Source organism: Puma concolor, chromosome D1 (assembly GCF_028749965.1).
Source record: "Puma concolor isolate L17-30 chromosome D1, mPumCon1.1.hap2, whole genome shotgun sequence".
Classification (NCBI taxonomy): Eukaryota; Metazoa; Chordata; class Mammalia; order Carnivora; family Felidae; genus Puma; species Puma concolor.
The window spans coordinates 53,651,530-53,678,560 of NC_141676.1; the positions used below are offsets into that span (position 1 = coordinate 53,651,530).

The window sequence follows — 27,031 nt, forward strand, 5'->3', positions numbered from 1 at the left end:
TTACTTTACAACGAAGTCAGGATTACATTTCTTTCTATATTTTGTCTAACGTCACCATCCTTATTATTTTTGTAGGAGAATATTTCCAGCATCAATATTTTTCAGAGATATCTGATAATATATTTCACCCATTAAAAAATGAAAGGATTTCTATGGAAAAGGGGCAAGCAGACAATTAGAAAATAACTTTTATAACAGAAAAGAATGAATGATGGCAAAAATATTTAAGGAAAGGAAAACAAAGTTGCAGAAATCTCACAGAAAGAAAAAAGGCAAGGATATAAAATATGAAAGAAAAATAAAGACATATAGAATTTCTGTCCAAGAGGGCAGAAGTCTAACTTTTAGGATTTACATTAGGAGAGAAAACTGTTCAGGCAAATGGAGAATTTATCCAAACAACTATGAAATAATATTTCCTATAACAAAATTAAAAATGTGTATTGTAAGAAATATCAAGAAATACCAAAATACCTAGAATATCCTTTATAAAAGATTCAAACCTGGACATACTACTGTGAAATTAAAGACTATAGGGGCGCCTGGGTGGCGCAGTCGGTTAAGCGTCCGACTTCAGCCAGGTCACGATCTCGCGGTCCCTGAGTTCGAGCCCCGCGTCGGGCTCTGGGCTGATGGCTCAGAGCCTGGAGCCTGTTTCCGATTCTGTGTCTCCCTCTCTCTCTGCCCTTCCCCCGTTCATGCTCTGTCTCTCTCTGTCCCAAAAATAAAAAAGAAAAAGAAAAAAAAAAGACTATAAATATAATGAAAAGATGCTTAAAAATTTCAGGTGGAAAACAAACATTAAAATAATTTTAAAAACCAATGCATGTTTACATAATTGGAAAGGATACCTACCAACAAATATTGATGTTGCAAGGTCATAGAGCAGTTTTCTTACTTATAAAAATAAATAATTATTAGACTAAACTTCTGCTTTCAATTTAATAATCACTGTAATAGTGAATGGTAAGTTATTTTAGATATGAAAAAATGAAGAAAGAAGATCTGCATAACAACTTTTCTTAGAAAGTTATTTGAGGATGGGGCACATGGGTGGCTCAGTTGGTTTAGCATCTGACTCTTGATTTCGGCTCGGATCATGATCTTGCAGTTAGTGGGATGGAGCCCCATGTTGGGCTCTGCACTGGCAGTGCAGAGGCTGCTTGGGTTTCTCTCTCTCTCTCCCTCTGCCCCTCCCCTACTTGCTCTCTTTCAAAATAAATAAATAAACGTTTTTTAAAAATAAAGTTATTTGAGGATGTACTCCAACAATATGAGAGAATAACCCAAAATATGCTAATACACCATGGAATTTAGGGGTTAGTGGTTTCAGTCTAAGAAAGGAAAATAAGAATTCCCGCAACTCTGAATGAAGAAGATTGAAGATGAGAATAATTTCTTGTAAATCAAGTTTCAACGATTATTCTTGTGTTTGGTCACTTTCTTATTACATCACTAGAAACTTACAATTGTTGCCACGACCTGCCTCAAGGATGGTTTAAGTAGGTCAATTCTAAAGATCCTTATAGCTCCTTTTGTGATTTCTTACACATTATTTCTCATTCTCTCTCTCTCTCTCTCTCTCTCTCTCTCCCCATAACAAGATTAACCATCAGTTTTTTTAGACACAGTAAGAGCTAATTTATTCTAGAGCTTTACATGCATTATCTCTGATTTTGAATCAATTCTGCAGATAGTTATTATTCACTGCATTTTATTTTTAAGGAGACTAAAACTTGGATGGATTCATTAATTTGCCGTAGTCTACAAAGATTTTAGGTAGAAATCTGGGATTTAAACCTAGAAAATTCATGTTGTTGTTGTTTTTTAATTTTATTGTGTTGAGATAAAAATATTTAACATGAAATTGATCCCCTTAACACATTTTTAAGTGTACAATATATTTTGTTGACTATATATACTACATTAAGCAGATCTCTAGAACATATTCATCTTGCTTAACTGAAACTTGTGAAGGTTATTTAGTTATTTCCCACTATCTGCTACCTCTGGAAACCACCATTCCACTCTTTAATTCTGTGAATTTGACTATTTTAGTTACTTCATAGAAATAGAATCATGCAGTATTTGTTGTTCTGTGACTGACTTTATTCATTCAGCATAATATATTCATCGTCATCCGTGTTGTTGAATATTGCAAAATGTTCTTTTTTAAGGCTGAATTGTATTCCATTGCACAAGTATATACCATATTTTCTTCATCAATTCATCTGTCAATGAACATTTATATTGTTTCCGCATTTTGGTTATTACGAATAATGTAGTGAACACGAAAGTGCCAATATCTCTGAGACCCTTATTTCAGTTCTTTTGGATAAACATCAGAAGCAGGATTTCTTAATCACATGGTAGTCCTATTTAAAAATTTTTGAGGAACCTCCATATTTTTTCCATAGTGGCTGAAATATTTTGCATTTCTAGCAACAATGCACAAATGTTCCAATATCTCTACATTCTTGCCAATATTTTTTGTCTTCTGTTTATTCAATAATAGCCATCATGATAGATATCAGGTGACATCTCATTGTAGTTTTGATTTTCACTTCCCTGATTATTAGTGATGCTGATCATCTTTTCATATACCTGTCGGCCATTTGTATGACTGCTTTGAAGAAATGTCTGTTAAAGACCTTAGCCCATTTTCTAATTGGGTAATTCATTTTTTTTTTTTGCTCAAATTTAGTTGTAGGAGTTCCTTTTATATTTTGGATATTAATCTATGGTTTTCAAGTATCTTCTCCCATTGGGCAGTTTGCCTTTTCATTCTGCTGATTGCATCATTTCGTTCATTAACACTGTTCCATCTTATTTCCTCCAAGAATTTGTTGAAATATTTTTTCCATTGCTAATAATTTCCCTTTCCTACTTTTCTTAAATTTATTTTTCTATTATTGTCTCCTTGCAATCTGATAGGGGGAATTTCAGGAGGAACACAACACTCTCTTCTATTATGACACATAACCACATCTTTATTTCCATTTTCTTGAGAGGGATTATCTTGTACAAATGTTTAAAAATGATTAGAAGAAACTAATTTAACATGCAATGAGACTTGATTTGTTCTTTGTTTTAAAAATTATTTTCATTTGTGGGGCCTGGGTGGCTCAATTGATTGAGCATCTGATTTTGGCTTAGGTCATGATGTCACGTTTGTGGGTTCAAGCCCTGCATTGGGCTCTGTGCTGACAGCTCCAGGCCTGGAGCCTACTTTGGATACTGTGTCCCTCTTTCTCTGCCCCTCCCCTGCTCACACTCTTTCTCTGTCTCTCAAAAAAGATAAAATAAAACATTAAAAATTATTTTCATGAGATATAATTGACATATAAAATTGTATAAGTTTTAGGTGTACAACATGTGTTGATTTAATACATTTATATGTTACAGTATGATTACAACTGCATAGTGTTAGCTAACACCTCTATCACCTCACATAACTATAATTTCTTTTTGTAGTGAGAACACTTAAGATCTATTCTCTCAGGAACTCTGAAGTTTATAATACCATAATGTTACCTATAATCACTATGCTACACATTAAATCTCCTGGATTTAGTTATTAGTTAAACAACAATATACCAAATTCCCCATCCCCTAACCTCTAGTAATCATTCTACTCTGCTTTTATGAGCTTGACCTTTTTAGATTCCACTTTTAATGAGATCATACAGTTTTTGTCTTTCTTGGATTTGTCTCACTTAGCATAATGCCCTCAAGGCCCATCCATGTTGTCACAAATAGGATTTCCTTTTTTTCTCATGGCGCAATGATATTCTAGTGTGTGTGTGTGTGTGTGTGTGTGTGTGTGTATAATAGAAGCATTCAGTGATGAAATAACCTGTGAATTATGATCCTGAGTTTTTTTTAAAAATTACATTTACATGGAAATAACACAAAATCTTGATCACAGGTATTTCTTAACACCAGAAATATGTTATTTAAAAAGGTTTTAATTATTACATTTTTCTCTTTTGAAATTGAGGAGTGTAATATTTTACAACTTTGAATAACAAATAACTAAACACTTATAAAGTCACATACACATTCGATTTGCTTTATTTTTAATTACTTTAGATAAGAATTTTCAACTTTTAATCATAATGGGATACCTGTACCATGGGACTTACTTTTTGGACTGCCCTAGTTTGGGGATGAGATATGGTTTGGGATTTTATTTTTGTTCAAATATATGAAGGCTTATATTACATTTTCCCTTAAGGAAAGAGACCCATTGTCTCTCAGGTCTCTTAAGCCCTGTTTCACATTGAGACTTGGGAGTTTTGAGGATGTGAGATTATGCTTGTTCCCCATGGGAAGCCAGTCAGACTAAGCACTAAGGTTTTATAAGGTGACACCAGGGTGCTACCTTCAAATACATTCCTGGGTCCTCGCCCTGGCATAAGCACATTTCATACTCCTTGTCTGGAGCTACATTGTAGGTAAGGTAATGCCTTCCATATATTTTGATTCTAGGCTTACTGTGTGACAAAGCTTAGGCTTGTTCCAGCCTGCCTGTGTGATCACAGGGACAAGGACACTGCCATGTAAAAGGGTATTGTTGGCGATTTCTTTGGCTAGGGAAAATTAGGAAGAACATGATCATTCCACATTCAAAACAGAGATAGTATTAGCATGGGATGTTTGTGTGCTTTTGCGTGGGAAGGAGAATCTAGGTGCTCTCAAAATCTCCTTTACAGTATAGGGAATTCTTTTTATGTTTATTCATTTCTACAAATAGATGGTATAATGACAGAGGCAGAGGATTAGACAATAATAACCCTAAGATGCCTTAGTTCAAGGATAGATAAATAGGCACACCCTTTTCCCTCCAAGTCACTAACCCACTTTTCCCCATAGTCCTTTATTTCTTAAATTCATCACACAACTTGCAGTCAGCTGATTTAACTCCAATTTACACTTTTTAATCATGGTATTGTCCTTATTAATGGGGTGAAATAGGTAGCAGATTTGGCCCATGTGCTAAAACAAGCTCACAGGTCAGTAAAGGGATATGATGAATATACAAAAAGTTCTAGTACAGGTCCTGAGGTCATCAAAATTATAAAAAATGGAGCGCCTGGGTGGCTCAGTCGGTTAAGCGTCCGACTTCGGCTCAGGTCATGATCTCACGGTCCCTGAGTTCAAGCCCCGCGTCGGGCTCTGTGCTGACAGCTCAGAGCCTGGAGCCTGCTTCCAATTCTGTGTCTCCCGCTCTCTCTGACCCTCCCCCATTCATGCTCTGTCTCTCTCTGCCTCAAAAAAAAAAATAAATAAGCATTAAAAAATTTTTTTTAAAAAATGGAGAAAATATGGGGGCAGCAGAGAGGAAGAAATTTGACTTTCCAGTAGAGTATCTGTATTTAGTGTAGGGAGCAGAAAATTCTGTATCATGCAGCATGCTATTAAACCTACAGAATCCTGGTTAGATAAAATGACTATGATAATATTGAATTGGTAGACTCATTACAGGAATGTAATTAAATTCATAAAAGAGTTTAAATAAGTAGATAAATATATTTAAATATAAATATAGACAACCAGATGGTATTGCTGCTGCTTTTTCTGAAGGCAAGTGAGTAAAGATTTGAGTTCGTATGCAAGCTGGCTGTTTATATACAAGGTAAACCAGAAAGAACCAGAATAGAAGCACAGAAAGGCCTTATGCTAATTGCCAAAGTATTCATTGCCTGACACATGGTGGATTTTTTTTTTTAATATATGAAATTTATTGTCAAATTGGTTTCCATACAACACCCAGTGCTCATCCCAAAAGATGCCCTCTTCAATGCCCATCGCCTACCCTCCTCTCCCTCCCACCCCCCATCAACCCTCAGTTTGTTCTCAGTTTTTTTTTAATTTTTTTTAACGTTTATTTATTTTTGAGACAGAGAGAGACAGAGTATGAACGGGGGAGGGGCAGAGAGAGAGGGAGACACAGAATCGGAAGCAGTCTCCAGGCTCTGAGCCATCAGCCCAGAGCCCCATGCGGGGCTCGAACTCACGGACCGCAAGATCGTGACCTGAGCTGAAGTCGGATGCTTAACCAACTGAGCCACCCCGGTGCCCCTGTTCTCAGTTTTTAAGAGTCTCTTATGCTTTGGCTCTCTCCCACTCTAACCCCCTTTTTTTTTTCCTTCCCCTCCCCCATGGGTTTCTGTTAAGTTTCTCAGGATCCACATAAGAGTGAAAACATATGGTATCTGTCTTTCTCTGTATGGCTTATTTCACTTAGCATCACACTCTCCAGTTCCATCCACGTTGCTACAAAGGGCCATATTTCATTCTTTCTCATTGCCATGTAGTACTCCATTGTGTATATAAACCACAATTTCTTTATCCATTCATCAGTTGATGGACATTTAGGCTCTTTCCATAATTGGGCTATTGCTGAGAGTGCTGCTATAAACATTGGGGTACAAGTGCCCCTATGCATCAGCACTCCTGTATCCCTTGGGTAAATTCCTAGCAGTGCTACTGCTGGGTCATAGGGTAGGTCTATTTTTAATTTTCTGAGGAACCTCCACACTGTTTTCCAGAGTGGCTGCACCAGTTTGCATTCCCACCAACAGTGCAAGAGGGTTCCCGTTTCTCCACATCCTCTGCAGCATCTATAGTCTCCTGATTTGTTCATTCTGGCCTCTCTGACTGGCGTGAGGTGATATCTGAGTGTGGTTTTGATATGTATTTCCCTGATGAGGAGCGACGTTGAGCATCTTTTCATGTGCCTGTTGGCCATCCGGATGTCTTCTTTAGAGAAGTGTCTATTCATGTTTTCTGCCCATTTCTTCACTGGGTTATTTGTTTTTCGGGTGTGTAGTTTGGTGAGCTCTTTATAGATTTTGCATACTAGCCCTTTGTCCGGTATGTCATTTGCAAATATCTTTTCCCATTCCGTTGGTTGCCTTTTAGTTTTGTTGGTTGTTTCCTTTGCAGTGCAGAAGCTTTTTATCTTCATGAGGTCCCAATAGTTCATTTTTGCTTTTAATTCCCTTGCCTTTGGGGAATGTGTCGAGTAAGAGATTGCTATAGCTGAGGTCAGAGAGGTCTTTTCCTGCTTTCTCCTCTAGGGTTTTGATGGTTTCCTGTCTCACATACAGGTCCTTTATCCATTTTGAGTTTATTTTTGTGAATGGTGTAAGAAAGTGGTCTAGTTTCATTCTTCTGCATGTTGCTGTCCAGTTCTCCCAGCACCACTTGTTAAAGAGACTGTCTTTTTTCCATTGGTTATTCTTTCCTGCTTTGTCAAAGATTAGTTGGCCATACTTTTGTGGGTCTAGTTCTGGGGTTTCTATTCTATTCCATTGGTCTATGTGTCTGCTTTTGTGCCAATACCATGCTGTCTTGATGATTATAGCTTTGTAGTAGAGGCTAAAGTCTGGGATTGTGATGCCTCCTGCTTTGGTCTTCTTCTTCAAAATTACTTTGGCTATTCGGGGCCTTTTGTGTTTCCATATGAATTTTAGAATTGCTTGTTCTAGTTTCGAGAATAATGCTGGTGCAATTTTGATTGGGATTGCATTGAATGTGTAGATAGCTTTGGGTAGTATTGACATTTTAACAATATTTATTCTTCCAACCCATGAGCACACATGGTGGATGTTTAATGGAGATTTAAAAAATTTAGCAAATGGAATTATTTAAATTAGCTTAGGGTCCATAGCTTGAAATATTCAGCATTGAAACAGTGACAACACTATGTGCCACTAAAAGATTGAATTTAGGGGCACTTGGGTGGCTCAGTTGGTTGAGCGTCTGACTTCAACTCAGGTCATGATCTCACAGTTTGTGAGTTCAAGATCTGCATTGGGCTCACTGCTGTCAGTGTGGAGCCCACTTTGGATCCTCTGTCCCCGTATCTCTCTGCCTTCCCCCCACCCTCTCTCTCAAAAAATAAATAAAACACATTAAAAAAATTGAATTTGACATCAGGAAAAATATTTCAAAATAATAACAAAAAATGTTGAAATATTCTCAAAGAATCTAGAACTCCCTTTTCTGGTTCTAGCTTTTTCTTGACAGTCTTTTCCAGGAGATCATGCAGAGGGTTCTTCAAATGCTTGATAGGATTTATTCTGTGTTCCAGACCCTAAATTCCTAAAACAAACAACAACAACTGTTGTCATAGGCCTTCTCTTCTGGATAAGCATAGCATGGAAAGGAGAAGAAAGTGAAAAAGCGAGGCTTCTTGGCCTTCCTATGTCCTAAGCAATACCTGACTCATCCTGATTTTTCTGGGGGCTAAGATCAAGTGATAATATAAAGGAGGCCATTTTCTGTTTTAAACAGACAGAGTCAACAAAGGGTGCTGCACACACTTTGGGTCAAATGGCTGCCCAGCGTGGGATGAGGAAACACAGAAGTAGCAGTGATGGCATCAATCACTATACTTCCCATCAGATCCCATCAGCTAGACAACTGGGTCGGGTAATGGAGCCTATTGTCATCAAGGAGGAGAGAGAAATTGTGATTGATGTGCAGTGGTTTGGTGCAACATATGTGACACAGTATGCTTTTGGTAGTACACAGTGTGTTGCTTTATCTCTTGCACTGGAAAAGGCTCAATGCAAGACTGAATGAAAACCTCCTTGTGGTGAATTTATCTTCCTATACTTTTGTGATTATTTTACTTTCAATCCTTTCGTATGTTCCATCTCATTAATTCCCCAGAACCACAGGCAAAATAAGGAAGTGGGGGAACTCCAGGTAAGTCTGAAAGGTAGTTGTAACCAAATTACATCCCCCTTTGAAAGTAAAAATCATCCTGCACAACCCTGTTCTTTATATGGAAGATGGCTGGAGTGGTAGGAAGGGAGAAATTATAAGAAGAAGGAACTATAGAGGCCCCAAGTTAAAAATATGAAGCCTCATATTCCTCCAGAGAAACAAGCAAACAAATAAATACAAAACAAGTAAATGAGGAAACAGCTCACTGATCTACTGCTTGCTAGCCTTTTAAAGGATTTGTCTGTAGTGGAACAGTGGATGTATGAGCTAGAAAAATTTGGATTTCGCTCTGAATTAATCACCAGTAGCTGTGGGAAGCAAATTAAACATCCTGTACCTGAGTCAGGGAATTTAGCGAAATTAGCTTACCCTGATCTTCGGGATGCACAGGCTTCTTTAAAGGAAGAATTGAAACAGATGAATATAAGGGGAAAAAAGACAAAAAAGACATAAAACAAACTCTTAACCATAGAGAACAAACTGAGAGTTGCTAGAGGGAAGATGAGTGGCAGGATGGTTTAAATGGGTGATGGGTATTAAGGATAACACTTGTGATGAGTACTGAGTGTTGTATGTAAGTGATGAATCACTAAATTCTACACCTGAAACTAATATTATACTGTATGTTAACTAACTGGAATTTCAATAAAAACTTGAAAAAAGAGAAAATAAATAATGTAAGGAAGGAAGGAAGGGAGGGAGGGAAGAAGGATTCAATGTTCAAAGAAGACTTCTCAAGGTAAGTACATGACAGAGAGAGATTTTCGAATAACGGAAAGAAACTGAGCAAAGTCAACATAAACTTGAAGTATTTGTAGGATTTGGGGATTGGCATGTAGTCTATCAAAGTTTAAGCATGAAATGCTAGGATACAGTGACCATATAATTTCTTGTCCAAACCAGGACCACTTTGAGTGGTTAGGAATTGGAAAGAAATAAAATGGAAAGAGAGGATAAGACCTAAATTTTACTTTATTAAATGCCATGCCACGAAATTTGAGTCCTACCCTCAACTTGATGGGAAAACATTGAAGATTATTAAGCAGTGCATTAAATTGTCTTCAAAATTATGCTCTAGGACAAATGTGATTTGAAAAATATTTGAAAATCAAATTTGAAAAAATTGATTTGAAAAAATTTGAAAAATTTCGTGGCAAAGCCAAGAAATAGGTGGATTTAGTTAATGGTATTTATTTATTTATTTATTTATTTGAGAGAGATGGGGCACAAGTAAGCAATGGGTAGAGAGAGGGGGAGAAGTGTGCCTCACCCAAAGTGAGGCTAGAGGTCACTCAGTGCAGGACTTGAACTAACTATGAGATCAAGACCTGAGTCAAAGTCAGATGCTTAACAGACAGCCACCGACGCACCCTAGCTAGGTGGTCTTTGAAAGACAGTAAGAATGGTGATAGAAAAGGCTGACTTTGTAAATATTTCTGGATTTAAAAATAGAAGGCTTGATTTGTCTGAGAATAGCAGGTAGATAGTAGACATGCTGAAGTGGCCTGGACAGAGTAGGAACTGAAGCATTTTGAGCTATAAAGGAATTTTACCCAAGATGAAGTAGAAGAATACCTGAGAAGATCACAAAGATGCTGGTATATCATATGGTAGATAATGACACCATTATCCAAAAGACAAAACTCAGAAATGGAACCTATTTTGGCATGGGGTAAAGGCTGAAGTGATGAGCTTAGTCTTGGACATGGTGATTCAAACTGCCTGTGGAAGTTTCCAGCATGCATTTAGAAGGAGGACTCAACAATTGTTACATAGCTTTCTTATAAAATTAATTACTGGAAAAATTATCTTCATGTTGGCTATATTTGAGGTAATAAGTGTAGACATATTCTAAGAGAGAGAAAATGCTTCTCAAGAATTATGTAAAAACAGAGACATGGAAAGGAAATAGGTGACTCCATTGACTTTGGGAATTACAGGGTATTTGAGAAATGGAGGTTTCTTATTTTTCTTTTTCATGGGACAATTAAGTTAGACTTTCATGGCCACTATCCTTATCTCTCATAGCCATGTCTTACCTACACTTGTATTTCAAGTTAAGATATCCAATTCACCAGGATAATAACCTAAGAGTAAAAAAAAACAAACAAAAAAAACTGATTATTTTTCATAACTCTTTGAGGAAGGTGTCATTAGCCTTATATTCTAGATGAGCATCTGAGCTTCAAGAGTAAAGTAAACCTCAGTAAGTTATAAGACTGGTATGGAAAGAGCTAAATTTGAACAAGATCTTCTTTGATATAATCATAATCTTCCCATTACGTATTGCCACACAAGATTAATGTAATGAGCAAACTTCAGTCTATCCTTCATATAATGATAACTTGCTATCATAAGGTATGTACTCTGTCAATCCTGGATGCATAGTAAAGAGATTGCATGAATATCATTGCTATCCCTGAATCTAGTTTAGTGTCATTTACATTTTGATATCTCTGTGCCTTGGTTTTTTTCTAGTTGATGTCAAAAAAATAATGACAGCTTGGTAATTGTGGCTTCAAAATTACATTTAGATTGCTTATGAAACTTTTATTTTTTTTCCAATATATGAAATTTATTGTCAAATTGGTTTCCATACAACACCCAGTGCTCATCCCAAAAGGTGCCCTCCTCAATACCCATCACCCACCCTCCCCTCCCTCCCACCCCCCATCAACCCTCAGTTTGTTCTTAGTTTTTAAGAGTCTCTTATGCTTTGGCTCTCTCCCACTCTAACACCCCCTTTTTTTTTCCTTCCCCTCCCCCATGGGTTTCTGTTAAGTTTCTCAGGATCCACATAAGAGTGAAAACATATGGTATCTGTCTTTCTCTGTATGGCTTATTTCACTTAGCATCACACTCTCCAGTTCCATCCACGTTGCTACAAAGGGCCATATTTCATTCTTTCTCATTGCCATGTAGTACTCCATTGTGTATATAAACCACAATTTCTTTATCCATTCATCAGTTGATGGACATTTAGGCTCTTTCCATAATTGGGCTATTGCTGAGAGTGCTGCTATAAACATTGGGGTACAAGTGCCCCTATGCATCAGCACTCCTGTATCCCTTGGGTAAATTCCTAGCAGTGCTACTGCTGGGTCATAGGGTAGGTCTATTTTTAATTTTCTGAGGAACCTCCACACTGTTTTCCAGAGTGGCTGCACCAGTTTGCATTCCCACCAACAGTGCAAGAGGGTTCCCGTTTCTCCACATCCTCTGCAGCATCTATAGTCTCCTGATTTGTTCATTCTGGCCTCTCTGACTGGCGTGAGGTGATATCTGAGTGTGGTTTTGATATGTATTTCCCTGATGAGGAGCGACGTTGAGCATCTTTTCATGTGCCTGTTGGCCATCCTGATGTCTTCTTTAGAGAAGTGTCTATTCATGTTTTCTGCCCATTTCTTCACTGGGTTATTTGTTTTTCGGGTGTGTAGTTTGGTGAGCTCTTTATAGATTTTGCATACTAGCCCTTTGTCCGGTATGTCATTTGCAAATATCTTTTCCCATTCCGTTGATTGCCTTTTAGTTTTGTTGGTTGTTTCCTTTGCTGTGCAGAAACTTTTAATCTTCATAAGGTCCCAGTAATTCATTTTTGCTTTTAATTCCCTCGCCTTTGGGGATGTGTCGAGTAAGAGATTGCTATAGCTGAGGTCAGAGAGGTCTTTTCCTGCTTTCTCCTCTAGGGTTTTGATGGTTTCCTGTCTCACATTCAGGTCCTTTATCCATTTTGAGTTTATTTTTGTGAATGGTGTGAGATAGTGGTCTAGTTTCAACCTTCTGCATGTTGCTGTCCAGTTCTCCCAGCACCATTTGTTAAAGAGACTGTCTTTTTTCCATTGGATATTCTTGCCTGCTTTGTCAAAGATTAGTTGGCCATACTTTTGTGGGTCTAGTTCTGGGGTTTCTATTCTATTCCATTGGTCTATGTGTCTGCTTTTGTGCCAATACCATGCTATCTTGATGATTATAGCTTTGTAGTAGAGGTTAAAGTCTGGGATTGTGATGCCTCCTGCTTTGGTCTTCTTCTTCAAAATTCCTTTGGCTATTTGGGGCCTTTTGTGGTTCCATATGTATTTTAGAATTGCTTGTTCTAGTTTCGAGAAGAATGCTGGTGCAATTTTGATTGGAATTGCATTGAATGTGTAGATAGCTTTGGGTAGTATTGACATTTTGACAATATTTATTCTTCCAATCCATGAGCACGGAATGTCTTTCCATTTCTTTATATCTTCTTCAATTCTCTTTATAAGCTTTCTATAGTTTTCAGCATACAGATCTTTTACATCTTTGGTTAGATTGATTCCTAGGTATTTTATGCTTCTTGGTGCAATTGGGAATGGGATCAGTTTCTTTATTTGTCTTTCTGTTGCTTCATTGTTAGTGTATAAGAATGCAACTGATTTCTGTACATTGATTTTGTATCCTGCAAGTTTGCTGAATTCATGTATCAGTTCTAGCAGACTTTTGGTGGAGTCTATCAGATTTTCCATGTATAATATCATGTCATCTGCAAAAAGCAAAAGCTTGACTTCATCTTTGCCAATTCGGATGCCTTTGATTTCCTTTTGTTGTCTGATTGCTGATGCTAGAACTTCCAACACTGTGTTAAACAACAGCGGTGAGAGTGGGCATCCCTGTCGTGTTCCTGATCTCAGGGAAAAAGCTCTCAGTTTTTCCCCATTGAGGATGATGTTAGCTGTGGGCTTTTCATAAATGGCTTTTATGATGTTTAAGTATGTTCCTTCTATCCCGTAGATTGCTTATAAAACTTTTAAAATATTACCATAATATAGTATTATTCAATAAATGGTATATTTTCATAGTTACAATTATTTAGAATTATTGGTTCTGTTATGAATGTAACTATGTTCCAAATTTAATTTTCATTCTTAAAACATTCTGAATTACATTTCTATTTATTAATTCCTTCTCCTCAGGATAGACATCTCTGGATACATAGAGCTCCTCTATTGAAATAGTTATGCTGGTTTCCAACAATTCATATGTTGCCCCCAAATTTTTATTCTTAATGGAATTCCTGGTCTAGAAAGAGTACATGTATGGATCTCCCTCCCATTATGTATAATGTATACCATCTCTCTTTTGGGAAACCTTGGCCTTGTATACCTAATTCATCAGGAGGAGTCTTTACATCACCCAGTGTATTTCTTTCTGGCCATGCTGTCTGTCATTGACCTCTTTACCTGCACCACTACCCTACCCAGTGCACTCTGCATCTTCTGGTTCAATCTCAAGGATATTAACTTCAATGCTTACTTAGTCCAAATGTTCTTTGTCCATGGGTTCACAGATGTGGAGTTTGGTGTGCTCATGCTCATGGCTCTGGACCACTATGTGGCCATTTGCTACCCATCGCGATATGCTACCATACTCACTAACCCTATTATTACCAAAGCTGGGCTTGCCACTTTCCTGAGGGGTGTGTTGCTGATTATTCCTTTCCTATTCTTGGTCAAGCATTTTACCTTATGCCAAAGAAATATTATTTCCCATACATATTGTGGCCACATGTCAGTGGTGAAGTTGTCCTGTGCCAGCATCAAGATCAATGTCATCTATGGTCTGACAGTTGCCCTCCTAATTGGAGTGTTTGACATCTGCTGTATATCTGTGTCTTACACTATGTTCCTTCAGGCAGTGGTCAGTCTTTCACCAGCAGATGCTTGGCAGAAGGCCTTTAGCACCTGCACTGTCCGTAAATCTGCCCCAATCATCACCTATGTTCCAGCATTCTTTACTTTCTTTACCCTCCATTTTGGGGTACACACCATTCCCCCTTCTCTTCACCTAATTGTGGCTAATCTTTATCTTCTTCTTCCCCCAACACTGAACCCCATTGTTTATGAGATAAAGATAAAACAGATCAGAGACAGTGTCATAAAACTCTTTCAGGGTGAGAAAGATCCAAGTATTCAGGACAAATGAAATTAGTTGAAGATGAGTGAAAAACAACAAAGAAGGGACTCATGTGTGATATCATACATAAACTCATGTGTGGTATCATATATTCTCCAGGTCTATCCCAGAGTATCTTTTCTGCAATGATAGTAGGTAAATATATAGCTAATTCTGGATTTATAGCCCAGTACCTTTCCCTTATTTTTTCTCCACCAATTTTAATCAGGTAACTGATATGGGCTCATTAAAAATTTTCTCTAACGTATCCATGTAAGATATTTTCTTAAACTTTTGAGAGAGTTCTTAATTGTCTTTTCTATGTTTGTAACCCTCCTTTGGATAAGAAACAAAATGACTTTTCAGGACATTTTCCAGCCTGGGACATCTTTGAAACTAAAACTCAGTTTATTAATTAGGCTGGTAATATGCAGATAAAACTGACCATCATGGATTTTAAAAGAATGGCATTTAGTAAGCATGATATTGTAAAAAGCTTTGCAGACCAATTTACTCAAGAATAAAGAATGCTAATTCCTAGAAACATATACACTACCAAAACTGAAACAGAAATAAATAGAAAATTTGAATAGACCCATAACCAGTAAGGAAATCGAATTAGTAATCAAAAATCTCCCAAAAAACCAGAGTCCAGAGTTCCAGGGGAATTCTACCAAACATTTAAGGAAGAGTTAACACCTATTCTCTTGAAACTTTTCCAAAAAATAGAAATGGAAGGAAAACTTCCAAACTGTTTCTATGAAGCCAGCAGGTCTTTGATTCCAAAACCAGACAGAGGCCCCACTAAAAAGGAGAACTATAGACCAATTTCCCTGATGGACATGGATGCAAAAATCCTCAACAAGATATTAGCCAACCAGACCCAACAATACATTAAATAAATTATTCACCATGACCAAGTGGGATTTATACCTGGGTTGCAGGGCTGGTTCAATATCCGCAAAACAATTAACATGATTCATCACATCAATAAAAGAAAAGACAAGAACCATATGATCCTCTCAATAGATGCAGAGAAAGCATTTGACAAAACACACCATCCTTTCTTGATAAAAACCCTCAAGAGTGTAGGGATAGAAGGATCATACCTTGAGATCATAAAAGCCATATATGAACGACCCAACGCTAATAGTATCCTCAATGGGGAAAAACTGACAGCTTTCTCCCTAAGGTCAGGAACAAGACAGTGGTGTCCACTCTCACCACTGTTATTCAACATAGTATTGGAAGTCTTAGCCTCTGCAATCAGACATCACAAAGAAATAAATGGCATCCAAATCAGCCAGGAGGAGGTCAAACTTGCACTCTTCGCAGATGACATGATACTTTACATGGGAAGCCCAAAAGATCCCACCAAAAAACTTCTAGAACTGATTCATGAATTCAGTAAAGTTTCAGGATATAAAACCAATGCACAGAAACCTGGTGCATTCCTACACACCAACAATGAAGTAACAGAAAGAGAAATCAAGGAATCAGTCCCATTTCCAGTTGCACCAAAAACCATAAAATACCTAGGAATAAATCTAACAAAAGAGGTGAAAAATTTATACACTGAAAACTATAGAAAGCTAAAAAGACATTGAAGAAGACACAAAGAAATGGAAAAAGATTCCATGCTCCAGATAGGAAGAACAAATATTGTTAAAATGTCGATACTACCCAAAGAAATCTACATATTCAATGCAATCCCTATCAAAATAACACCACCATTCTTCACAGGGCTAGAACAAATAATCCTAAAATTTGTATGGAACCAGAAAAGACCCAGAATAGCCAAAGCAATCTTGAAAAAGTAAACCAAAGCAAGAGGCGTCACAATCCCACATGAAGATATACTACAAAGGTGTAATGTTCAAAACAGTATGGTACTGGTACAAGAACAGACACTCAGATCAACGGAACAGAATAGAGAACCCAGAAATGGACCCACAAATGTATGGCCCACTAATCTTTGACAAAGCAGGAAAGAATATCCAATGGAATAAAGACAGTGTCTTCAGCAAGTGGTGCTGGGAAAACTGGACAGCGACATGCAGAAGAATGAACGTGGACCACTTTCTTACACCATACACAAAAATAAACTCAAAATGGATGAAAAACCTAAAGGTAAGACAGGAAGCCATCAAAATCCTAGAAGAGAAAGTAGGCAAAAACCTCTTTGATCTTTCCCACAGCAATTTCTTACTCAACACGTCTCTGGAGGCAAGGGAAACAAAAGCAAAAATGAACTACTGGGACCTCATCAAAATAAAAATCTTCTGCACAGTGAAGGAAACAATCAGCAAAACTAAAAGGCAAGCGACAGAATGGGAGAAGATATTTGCAAATGACATATCAGATAAAGGGTTGGTGAGGATGCAGAGAACAAAGATCTCTTTTGCATTGTTGGTGGGAATGCAAGCTGGTGCAGCCAATCTGGAAAACAGTATGGAGGTTCCTCAAAAAACTAAAAATAGAACTACCCTATGACCCAGCAATTGCACTGCTAGGTGTTTATCCAAGGGATAAATACAGGTGTTCTTTTTCGAAGGGACACATGCACGCCCATGTTTATAGCAGCACTATCAACAATAGCCAAAGTAGGAAAGAGCCCAAATGTCCATTGATTGATGAATGGATAAAGAAGATGTGGTATATATATATAATGGAGTATTACTCGGCAATCAAAAAGAATGAAATCTTGCCATTTGCAACTACGAGGATGGAACTAGAGGGTATTATGCTAAGCGAAATTAGTCTGTCACAGAAAGATAAGTATCATATGACTTCACTCATACGAGGACTTTCAGATACAAAACAGATGCACATAAGGGAAGGGAAACAAAAATAACATAAAAACAGGGAGGGGGACAAAATGTAAGAGACTCATAAATATGGAGAACATACAGAGGGTTACTGGATGGGTTGTGGGAGGGGGGTGGGCTAAATGGGTAAGGGGCATTAAGGAATCTATACTCCTGAAATCATTGTTGCACTATATGCTAACTAATTTGGATGTAAATTTTAAAAATTAAATAAAAAAATTGAAAAAGGCCAACCATCAAGCAATATTCTCTCACATAAATACTCTTACCCTCAGAATAATTTGACAATCTGGGGTCAAAGGCAAAGAGGTCATATGTCATAAGATCATCAATGTTTGGTCAAATGTTTTCCCAGTGGCATTATTTCACTATTTTACAGTAAGCTATAAAGATACACTTAACTATGAAGATGCTCACTGACATGACAGACACCACACCAAGTGTTTTCTGGTATGTAGCAAATGTCATAAAAATTTTTTTAAAGAAAAAAAAGAATAAAGAATGCTTACAATGTATAGGTTAGCCCTTCATGATAAATGCAATATATGACTCAACACACCTATGCTGTTTCTCAATATTGATTTATTTTTCCTCATTTGTTGATATCTTGTTTTTTCTCTATTGAATAAAATTACTTGTTAAGAATACTATGGACACTATTAATAATGCTCACAACTACCAAGGGTGTGAAAATTTTTGGATATAGTCTCTCCACTATAATCTCTCAATTCAATAACATCTCTTTTCTGTCTCATTGATCATCAGTGATCTATCTCCAGTTTCTTCCACTTCATCTCTGGAACATCTAATGCAATACTTATTGTGGTGTTGTCCATGGACCCCTGAGGGCTTCAAGACCATCTTGGGGGAATCTAGGAAGTCACAACAATTTTCATAGTAATGTTAAAGTATTATTTGCCCTTTTCAGTTTCATCCTATTATCAATATACAAGGAGTTTTCCAGAGTACATACGGTGTGTGATCATTATTGTAAAATAAACTATGTCAACATTTGGAAGATCTGCATCACTCAATAAATCAATATTTCCAAATGACAAATGTTTGACGTTTCAAGATGATGAATGTGTTAAGATTAATTCAAGTTCTAGATACACCTTTTTTTTTTGTATTTATTTCACTTCATGCTCAGCACAGAACCTGATGCAGGGCTCAAACGCGTGACCCTAGGATCATGACCTGAGCCAGAATTGGAAGTTGGACGCTCAACAGACTGAGCCACCCAGGTGACCCTATTTCATTTTTTTTTTAAGCATAGTTGACACATGAAGTTTACACATTATGCCATGCTCACTACAATCATAACTAGCATCTGTCACCATAGAACACTATTATAGTGTCATGACTATATTACTTAAGCTGTTTGTTTGTTCTCTGTATTTATAGATCTGATTCTGCTTTCTGTTTATTCATTCACTTGTTTTCTTAATTAAGTTTTTAATTTTAATTCCAGGATAGTTAACATACAGTGTTATGTTAGTTTCAGATATACAATATTTTATACATTAAATTATACAATTAAGTTATGCAATTTTATACCTTACTCAGTGTTCATCATGATAAGTCTACTCTTTAATCCCCATCAAATATTTCACCCACCTTCCCCACCTACATCTCTGTTTATTCATTTGTTTTTTTAGATTCTACATATGAGTGAAATAATATGGTAAATGTCTTTCTCCATTGGACTTAATTCACTTAACGTAGTACCCTTTAAATCTATCCATGTTATGGTAAATGGCACAATCTCATCCATTTTTATGGCTGTGTAATATTCTATTACACACACACACATCTTCTTTACCCATTTGTCTATCAATGGACACTTAAGTTACTTCATATCTTGGCTATTGTAAATAATGCTGCAATAAACATAGGAGTGCATAAATCTTTTCAAGTTAGTTTTTGTTTTGTTTTGTTTTGTTTTCATTGGGCAAATACTCAGTGGTGAAATTAATGGATCATATGGTAATTCTATTTTTAGATTTTTGAGGAAACTCCATACTGTTTTCCATGGTGGCTGTACCAATTTACATTCCCACCTACAGTATATGAGAGTTGCGTTTTCTCCACATCTTCACTGACACTTGTTGTTTTTGTCTTTTCGATTTTAGCCATCTGACAGGTGTGGGGTGATATCTCATTGGTGATAGCCACAGGTGTGTGGATTTGATTTGCATTTCTTTGATGATTAATGATGTCGAGAATCTTTTCATGTGTTGGCTATCTATGTGTCTTCTTTGGAAAAAATGTTTATTGGAGTTCTCTGACCATTTTTTATGGTGATGAATTATCTAAGTTCTTAATACATTTCAGATATTAACCCCCTATTGGATATATAATTTGCAAATATCTTCTTCCATTAAGTAGGATGTCTTTTTGTTTTGTTGTTTCCGTCACGATACAAAAGCTTTTTACTGTGGTGTAGTCCCAATAGTTTATTTTTGGTTTTGTTTCTCTTGCTTGAAAATACATGTCTAGAAAAATGTTGCTAAGGCCGATGTCAGAGAAATTACTATTAATATTCACTTCTGGGATTTTTATGGCATTAGGTCTCAGATTTGGGTCTTTAATCCCCTTTTTTTTTTTTTTTACTTTTTAAAAGTTTTTTTTTTTTTTTTATTTTAATCCTAGTACAGTTAACATACAGTGTTCTATTACTTTCAGGTGTACAATATAGTGATTCAAAAATTCTATGCATTGCTCAGTGCTCATTATGATAAGTGTGCTCTTTAATCCTCATCACCTATTTACCCCATCCCCCCCCACCTCCCCTCTGGTGACCATTAATTTGTACTCTGTAGTTAAGAGTCTATTTCTTGGTTTCTCTCTCTCTCTCTCTCTTTCTTCTCCATTGTTTATTTCTTATATTCCATATATGAGTGAAATCATATTTGTATTTCTCTGACACTTCACTTTGCATTATACTTTCTAGATCCATCCATGTTGTTGCAAATGGCAAGATTTCATGTGTTTTATGGCTGGATAACATTCCATTGTGTGTGTGTGTGTGTGTGTGTGTGTGTGTATATATATATATATATATATATATATATATATATATATATATATATACCACATCCTCTTTATCCATTCCATGGATTCCATGGATATCTGTCCATGGACACTTGGGGATGCTTCCATAATTTGGTTATTGTAAATAATGCTGCAATAAATATAGGGGTGCATGTATCCTTTAGAATTAGTGTTTTTATATCCTTTGGGTAAATACCCAGTAGTGCAATTGCTAGATCATAAGGTAGTTCTAGTTTTAGATTTTTGAGGATCCTCCATACTGTTCTCCGCAGCAGCTGCGTCAGTTTGCATTCCCACAATCAGTGCATGAAGGTTCTTTTTCTTCACATCCTTGCCAACAGTTGTTTCCTGTGTTTTTGATTTTAGCCATTCTTTCAGAGCACTTTTAAAACAACTGTTCTTTGTACAACCATTTTATAAAAACACAGCATGCCCAAACTTGATTTCATGATCTAAATTGTGCTGCAGTCCTGTAGTTCAGTTCATGTTTATTTCTTGGTCCCCCAGCTCATACAGCATATTCTCTGAAGTAGTTGCCAAGTCTTGGTGATCACAGCCTTTTCTGCAACGTTTTGCATGCATGTATCCACAGATTTTTAAAAATTTTTTTAACTTTATTTTTTATCTTTTAAAATTTACATCCAAATTAGTTAGCCTATAGTGAAGCAATGATTTCAGGAATAGATTCCTTAATGCCCCTGACTCATTTAGCCCATCCGCCCTCCCACAACCCCTCCAGTAATCCTCTATTTGTTCTACATATTTATGAGTCTCTTATGTTTTGTCCCCCTCTCTGTTTTTATTTTTGTTTCCCTTCCCTTATGTTCATCTGTTTTGTCTCTTAAAGTCCTCATATGAGTGAAGTCATATGATACTTGTCTTTCTCTGAATGGCTAATTTCGCTTAGCATAATACCCTCTAGTTCCATACAACTAGTTGCAAATGGCAAGATTTCATGTTTTTTTGTGGAGTAATACTCCATTGTATATATATATTATATACAATATATAATATATATACAATATTATATATATATACCCCACATCTTCTTTATCCATTCATCCATCGATGGACATTTGGGCTCTTTCCATACTTTGGCTATTGTTGATAGTGCTGCTATAAACATGGGGGTGCATGTGTCCCTTCGAAACAGAACACCTGTACCCCGTGGATAAATGCCTAGTAGTGCAATTGCTGGGTCATAGGGTAGTTCTATTTTTAGTTTTTTGAGGAACTTCCATACTGTTTTCCAGAGTGGCTGCACCAGCTTGCATTCCCACCAACAATGCAAAAGAGATTCTTATTCTCTGCATCCTCGCCAATATCTGTTGTTGCCTGAGCTGTTAATGTTAGCCATTCTGACAGGTGTAAGGTGGTATCTCATTGTGGTTTTGATCTGAGTTTCCCTGAGGATGACTTATGTGGAGCATTTTTTCATGTGTCGGTTGGCCATCTGGATGTCTTCTTTGGAGAAGTGTCTATTCATGTCTACTGCCCATTTCTTCACTAGATTCTTTGTTTTTTTGGGTGTTGAGTTTGATAAGTTCTTTATCGATTTTGGATACTAACCCTTTATCTGATGTGTCATTTGCAAAATTTTCTCCCATTCTGTCGGTTGCCTTTTAGTTTTGCTGATAGTTTCCTTTGCTGTGCAGAAGCTTTTTATTTTCATGAGATCCCAGTAGTTCATTTTTGCTTTTGTTTCCCTTGCCTCCAGAGACGTGTTGAGTAAGAAATTGCTGTGGGAAAGATCAAAGAGGTTTTTGCCTACTTTCTCTTCTAGGATTTTGATGGCTTCCTGTCTTACCTTTAGGTTTTTCATCCATTTTGAGTTTATTTTTGTGTATGGTGTAAGAAAGTGGTCCACGTTCATTCTTCTGCATGTCGCTGTCCAGTTTTCCCAGCACCACTTGCTGAAGACACTGTCTTTATTCCATTGGATATTCTTTCCTGCTTTGTCAAAGATTAGTGGGCCATACATTTGTGGGTCCATTTCTGGGTTCTCTATTCTGTTCCGTTGATCTGAGTGTCTGTTCTTGTACCAGTACCATACTGTTTTGAACATTACACCTTTGTAGTATATCTTCATGTGGGATTGTGACGCCTCTTGCTTTGGTTTACTTTTTCAAGATTGCTTTGGCTATTCTGGGTCTTTTCTGGTTCCATACAAATTTTAGGATTATTTGTTCTAGCCCTGTGAAGAATGGTGGTGTTATTTTGATAGGGATTGCATTGAATATGTAGATTTCTTTGGGTAGTATCGACATTTTAACAATATTTGTTCTTTCTATCTGGAGCATGGAATCTTTTTCCATTTCTTTGTGTCTTCTTCAATGTCTTTTTAGCTTTCTATAGTTTTCAGTGTATAAATTTTTCACCTCTTTTGTTAGATTTATTCCTAGGTATTTTATGGTTTTTGGTGCAACTGGAAATGGGACTGATTCCTTGATTTCTCTTTCTGTTACTTCATTGTTGGTGTGTAGGAATGCACCAGGTTTCTGTGCATTGGTTTTATATCCTGAAACTTTACTGAATTCATGAATCAGTTCTAGAAGTTTTTTGGTGGGATCTTTTGGGCTTCCCATGTAAAGTATCATGTCATCTGCGAAGAGTGCAAGTTTGACCTCCTCCTGGCTGATTTGGATGCCATTTATTTCTTTGTGATGTCTGATTGCAGAGGCTAAGACTTCCAATACTATGTTGAATAACAGTGGTGAGAGTGGACACCACTGTCTTGTTCCTGACCTTAGGGAGAAAGCTGTCAGTTTTTCCCCATTGAGGATACTATTAGCGTTGGGTCGTTCATATATGGCTTTTATGATCTCAAGGTATGATCCTTCTATCCCTACACTCTTGAGGGTTTTTATCAAGAAAGGATGGTGTGTTTTGTCAAATGCTTTCTCTGCATCTATTGAGAGGATCATATGGTTCTTGTCTTTTCTTTTATTGATGTGATGAATCATGTTAATTGTTTTGCGGATATTGAACCAGCCCTGCAACCCAGGTATAAATCCCACTTGGTCATGGTGAATAATTTATTTAATGTATTGTTGGGTCTGGTTGGCTAATATCTTGTTGAGGATTTTTGCATCCATGTCCATCAGGGAAATTGGTCTATAGTTCTCCTTTTTAGTGGGGCCTCTGTCTGGTTTTGGAATCAAAGACCTGCTGGCTTCATAGAAACAGTTTGGAAGTTTTCCTTCCATTTCTATTTTTTGGAAAAGTTTCAAGAGAATACGTGTTAATTCTTCCTTAAATGTTTGGTAGAATTCCCCTGGAAAGCCATATGGTCCTGGACTCTTGTTTTTTGGGAGTTTTGGATTAAGAATTCGATTTCCTTATTGGTTATGGGTCTATTCAAATTTTCTATTTCTTCCTGTTTCAGTTTTGGTAGTGTGTATGTTTCTAGGGATTTGTCCATTTTTTCCAGATTGCCCATTTTACTGGTGTATAATTGCTCATAACATTCTCTTATTATTGTTTTTATTTCTGTTGTGTTGGTTGTTATCTCATTCCTCTTTCATTCTTGATTTTAATTATTTGGGTCCTTTCCTTTTTCTTCTTGACCAAACTGGCTAGTGGTTTACAAATTTTGTTAATTCTTTCAAAGAACCACCTTCTGGCATTAATTTCTAGCTCTAAACTTTATTATTTCCTGTCTTATGCTGGCTTTGGGTTTTATTTGCTGTTCATTTTCCAGCTCCTTAAGGCATATAGTTTGGTTGTATATCCTAGATCTTTCTTACTTCTTTAGGAAGGCCTGGATTGCTATATACATTCCTCTTATGACCGTCTTTGCTGCATCCCAGAGGATTTGGGTTGTGGTGCTATCATTTTCATTGACTTCTGTATACTTTTTAATTTCCTCTTTAACTTCTTGGTTAGCCCATTTATTCTTTAGTAGGATGTTCTTCAGTCTCCAAGTATTTGTTACCTTTTCAAATTTTTTCTTGTGGTTGATTTCGTGTTTCATAGCATTGTGGTCTGAAAATATGCATGGTATGATCTCGATCTTTTTGTACTTACTTAGGGATGATTTGTATCCAAGTATATAGTCTATTCTGGAGAACGTTCCATGTGCAGTGGAGAAGAATGTATATCGTGCTGCTTTAGGATGATATGTTCTGAATATATCTGTTAAGTCCATCTGGTCCAATGTGTCATTCAAAGCCATTGTTTCCTTGTTGATTTTTTGATGAGATGATCTGTCCATTGCTGTGAGTGGGGTGTTGAAGTCTCCTACTATTATGGTATTACTATCGATGAGTATCTTTATGTTTGTGATTAATTGATTTATATATTTGATTAATTGATTTATATATTTGGGTGCTGCCACATTTGGCACATAAATGTTTACAATTGTTAGGTCTTCTTGGTCTATATTGATTATGATATAAGCGATTATGATATAATGCCCTTCTGCAACTTTTGATACAGTCTTTATTTTAAAGTCTAGGTTGTCTGATATAAGTATGGCTACTCTGGCTTTCTTTTGTTGACCATTAGCATGATAGATGGTTCTCCATCCCCTTATTTTCAATCTGAAGGTGTCTTTAGGTCTCAAGTGGGTCTCTTGTAAACAGCATATAGATGGATCTTGTTTTCTTATCCATTCTGTTACCCTATGTCTTTTGATTGAAGCATTGAGTCCATTGACGTTAGACTGAGTACTGAAAGATATGAATTTATTGGCATTATGATGCTTGTAGAGTTGGAGTTTCTGTTGGTGTTCTCTGGTCCTTTCTAATCTTTGCTGCTTTTGGTATTTATTTATTTATTTGTTTATATTTTTATCTTTTCTATCCTCAGAGATTCCCCCTAAAATTTCTTTCAGGGCTGGTTTAGTGGTCACAAACTCCTTTAATTTTTGTTTGTCTGGGAAACTTTTTATCTCTTCTTCTATTTTGAATGACAGCCTTGCTGGATACAGCATTCTTGGCTGCATATTTTTCTGATTCAGCACACTGAATATATCCTGCCACTCCCTTCTGGCCTGCCAAGTTTCTGTGGATAGGTCTGCTGCAAACCTGATCTGTCTTCCCTTGTAGGTTAGGGACTTTTTTTCCCTTGCTGCTTTCATGATTCTCTCCTTGCCTGAGTATTTTGTGATTTTGACTATGATATGCCTTGTTGATGGTCGGTTTTTGTTGAATCTAATGGGGGTCCTCTGTGCTCCTGGATTTTGATGTCTGTGTCTTTCCCCAGGTTAGGAAAGTTTTCTGCTATGATTTGCTCACATAACCCTTCCACCCCTATTTCTGTCTCTTCCTCTTCTGGGACCCCTATGATTCTGATGTTGTTCCTTTTTAATGAGTCACTGATTTCTCTAATTCTTAAATTGTGCTCTTTTGCCTTCATCTCCCTCTTTTTTTCTGTTTTGTTATTCTCTATAAGTTTGTCATCTATATCACTGATTCTCTGTTCTGCCTCGTCCATCCTTGCTGCCGCTGCATCCATCCGTGATTGCAGCTTAGTTATAACATTTTCAATTTCATGCTGGCTATTTTTTACATCTTTTATCTCCACAGATAAGGATTCTAATCTACTTTTGACTCCAGCTAGTATTCTTATTATCGTGATTCTAAATTCTGGTTCAGACATGTTGCTTATATCTGTGTTTGTTAACTCCCTGGCTGTCATTTCTTTGTGCGCTTTCTTTTTTGGTGAATTCCTTCATTTGTCATTTTTAAGGGAGAAAAGGAATTAATGAGGTAGAAAAATTGAAATTTAAAAATATAAAAATTAAAAAAATATTAAAATTAAAAATCAAAAACACACACACAAAAAATCGAATAGATGATGCTAGATCCTAGGTGTGTTTTGGTCTGGGTGTTGAAAGTAGTTTGACAGATTAGAGAAATGAAAAAAAAAAGGGGGAGGGAGAAAATAAAAGGAAATCATTTCAGACTTGAAAAAATGAATACACTGAAGTAGACTAAAGTAAAATGATGGAAGTAAAGTAGAATTTGAAAAAAATTACACAAAAGTAAAAAATATAGTAATAAAACAAAAAAGATATTTTTAATAAAAATTGGAAATAAAAATGAATTTTTCTCTTTCTGTATTCAAGAAAAAGAAAAGAATTGTAAAAGAGAAAAAGAAAAAAGAAAAAAGTGACAAAAATTGAATAGATGAACCTGCTAACAGATTGAAGTAGGACTGACATTGCTTCATTTTCCCCTAGAAGTCAGTCTATGTATCTCTTTATAGTCCATAAATCAAGCCGTCAGTGAGACTTGTGTTTGAAGACCAAAGTTGGCCCATTTGGGCGGGGCTCTGTGTAACAGCTCTGCTCTCCACTAGATGGCGCTGCTAGCTTACTCAGGTGGATTGTTGCACGCTTGTAGGTGCATATGTGCATGCGTGGGAACAGTGAAAATGGCTCCACCCAGCTACCCAGTCTGTTCTCTCGGATTAGCAATTGTGCCCCTGTCCTCTGTCTTCAGCTCTTGTCCACTCTCCGCTTTTTCATTCTCTGTGACCAGGCC

The 27,031-nt window shown here is 36.8% G+C and overlaps 1 protein-coding gene across 1 annotated transcript; it reads left to right on the plus strand.

Annotated features, from left to right (window-relative positions):
- Positions 1 to 13,726: 13,726 nt before the first annotated feature.
- LOC112865681 (olfactory receptor 52N5-like) lies at positions 13,727 to 14,691 on the plus strand. The gene is given in 2 exon segments (XM_025928763.2): positions 13,727 to 13,760; positions 13,763 to 14,691. Coding segments are annotated over 2 exon segments (963 nt in total).
- Positions 14,692 to 27,031: the final 12,340 nt, after the last annotated feature.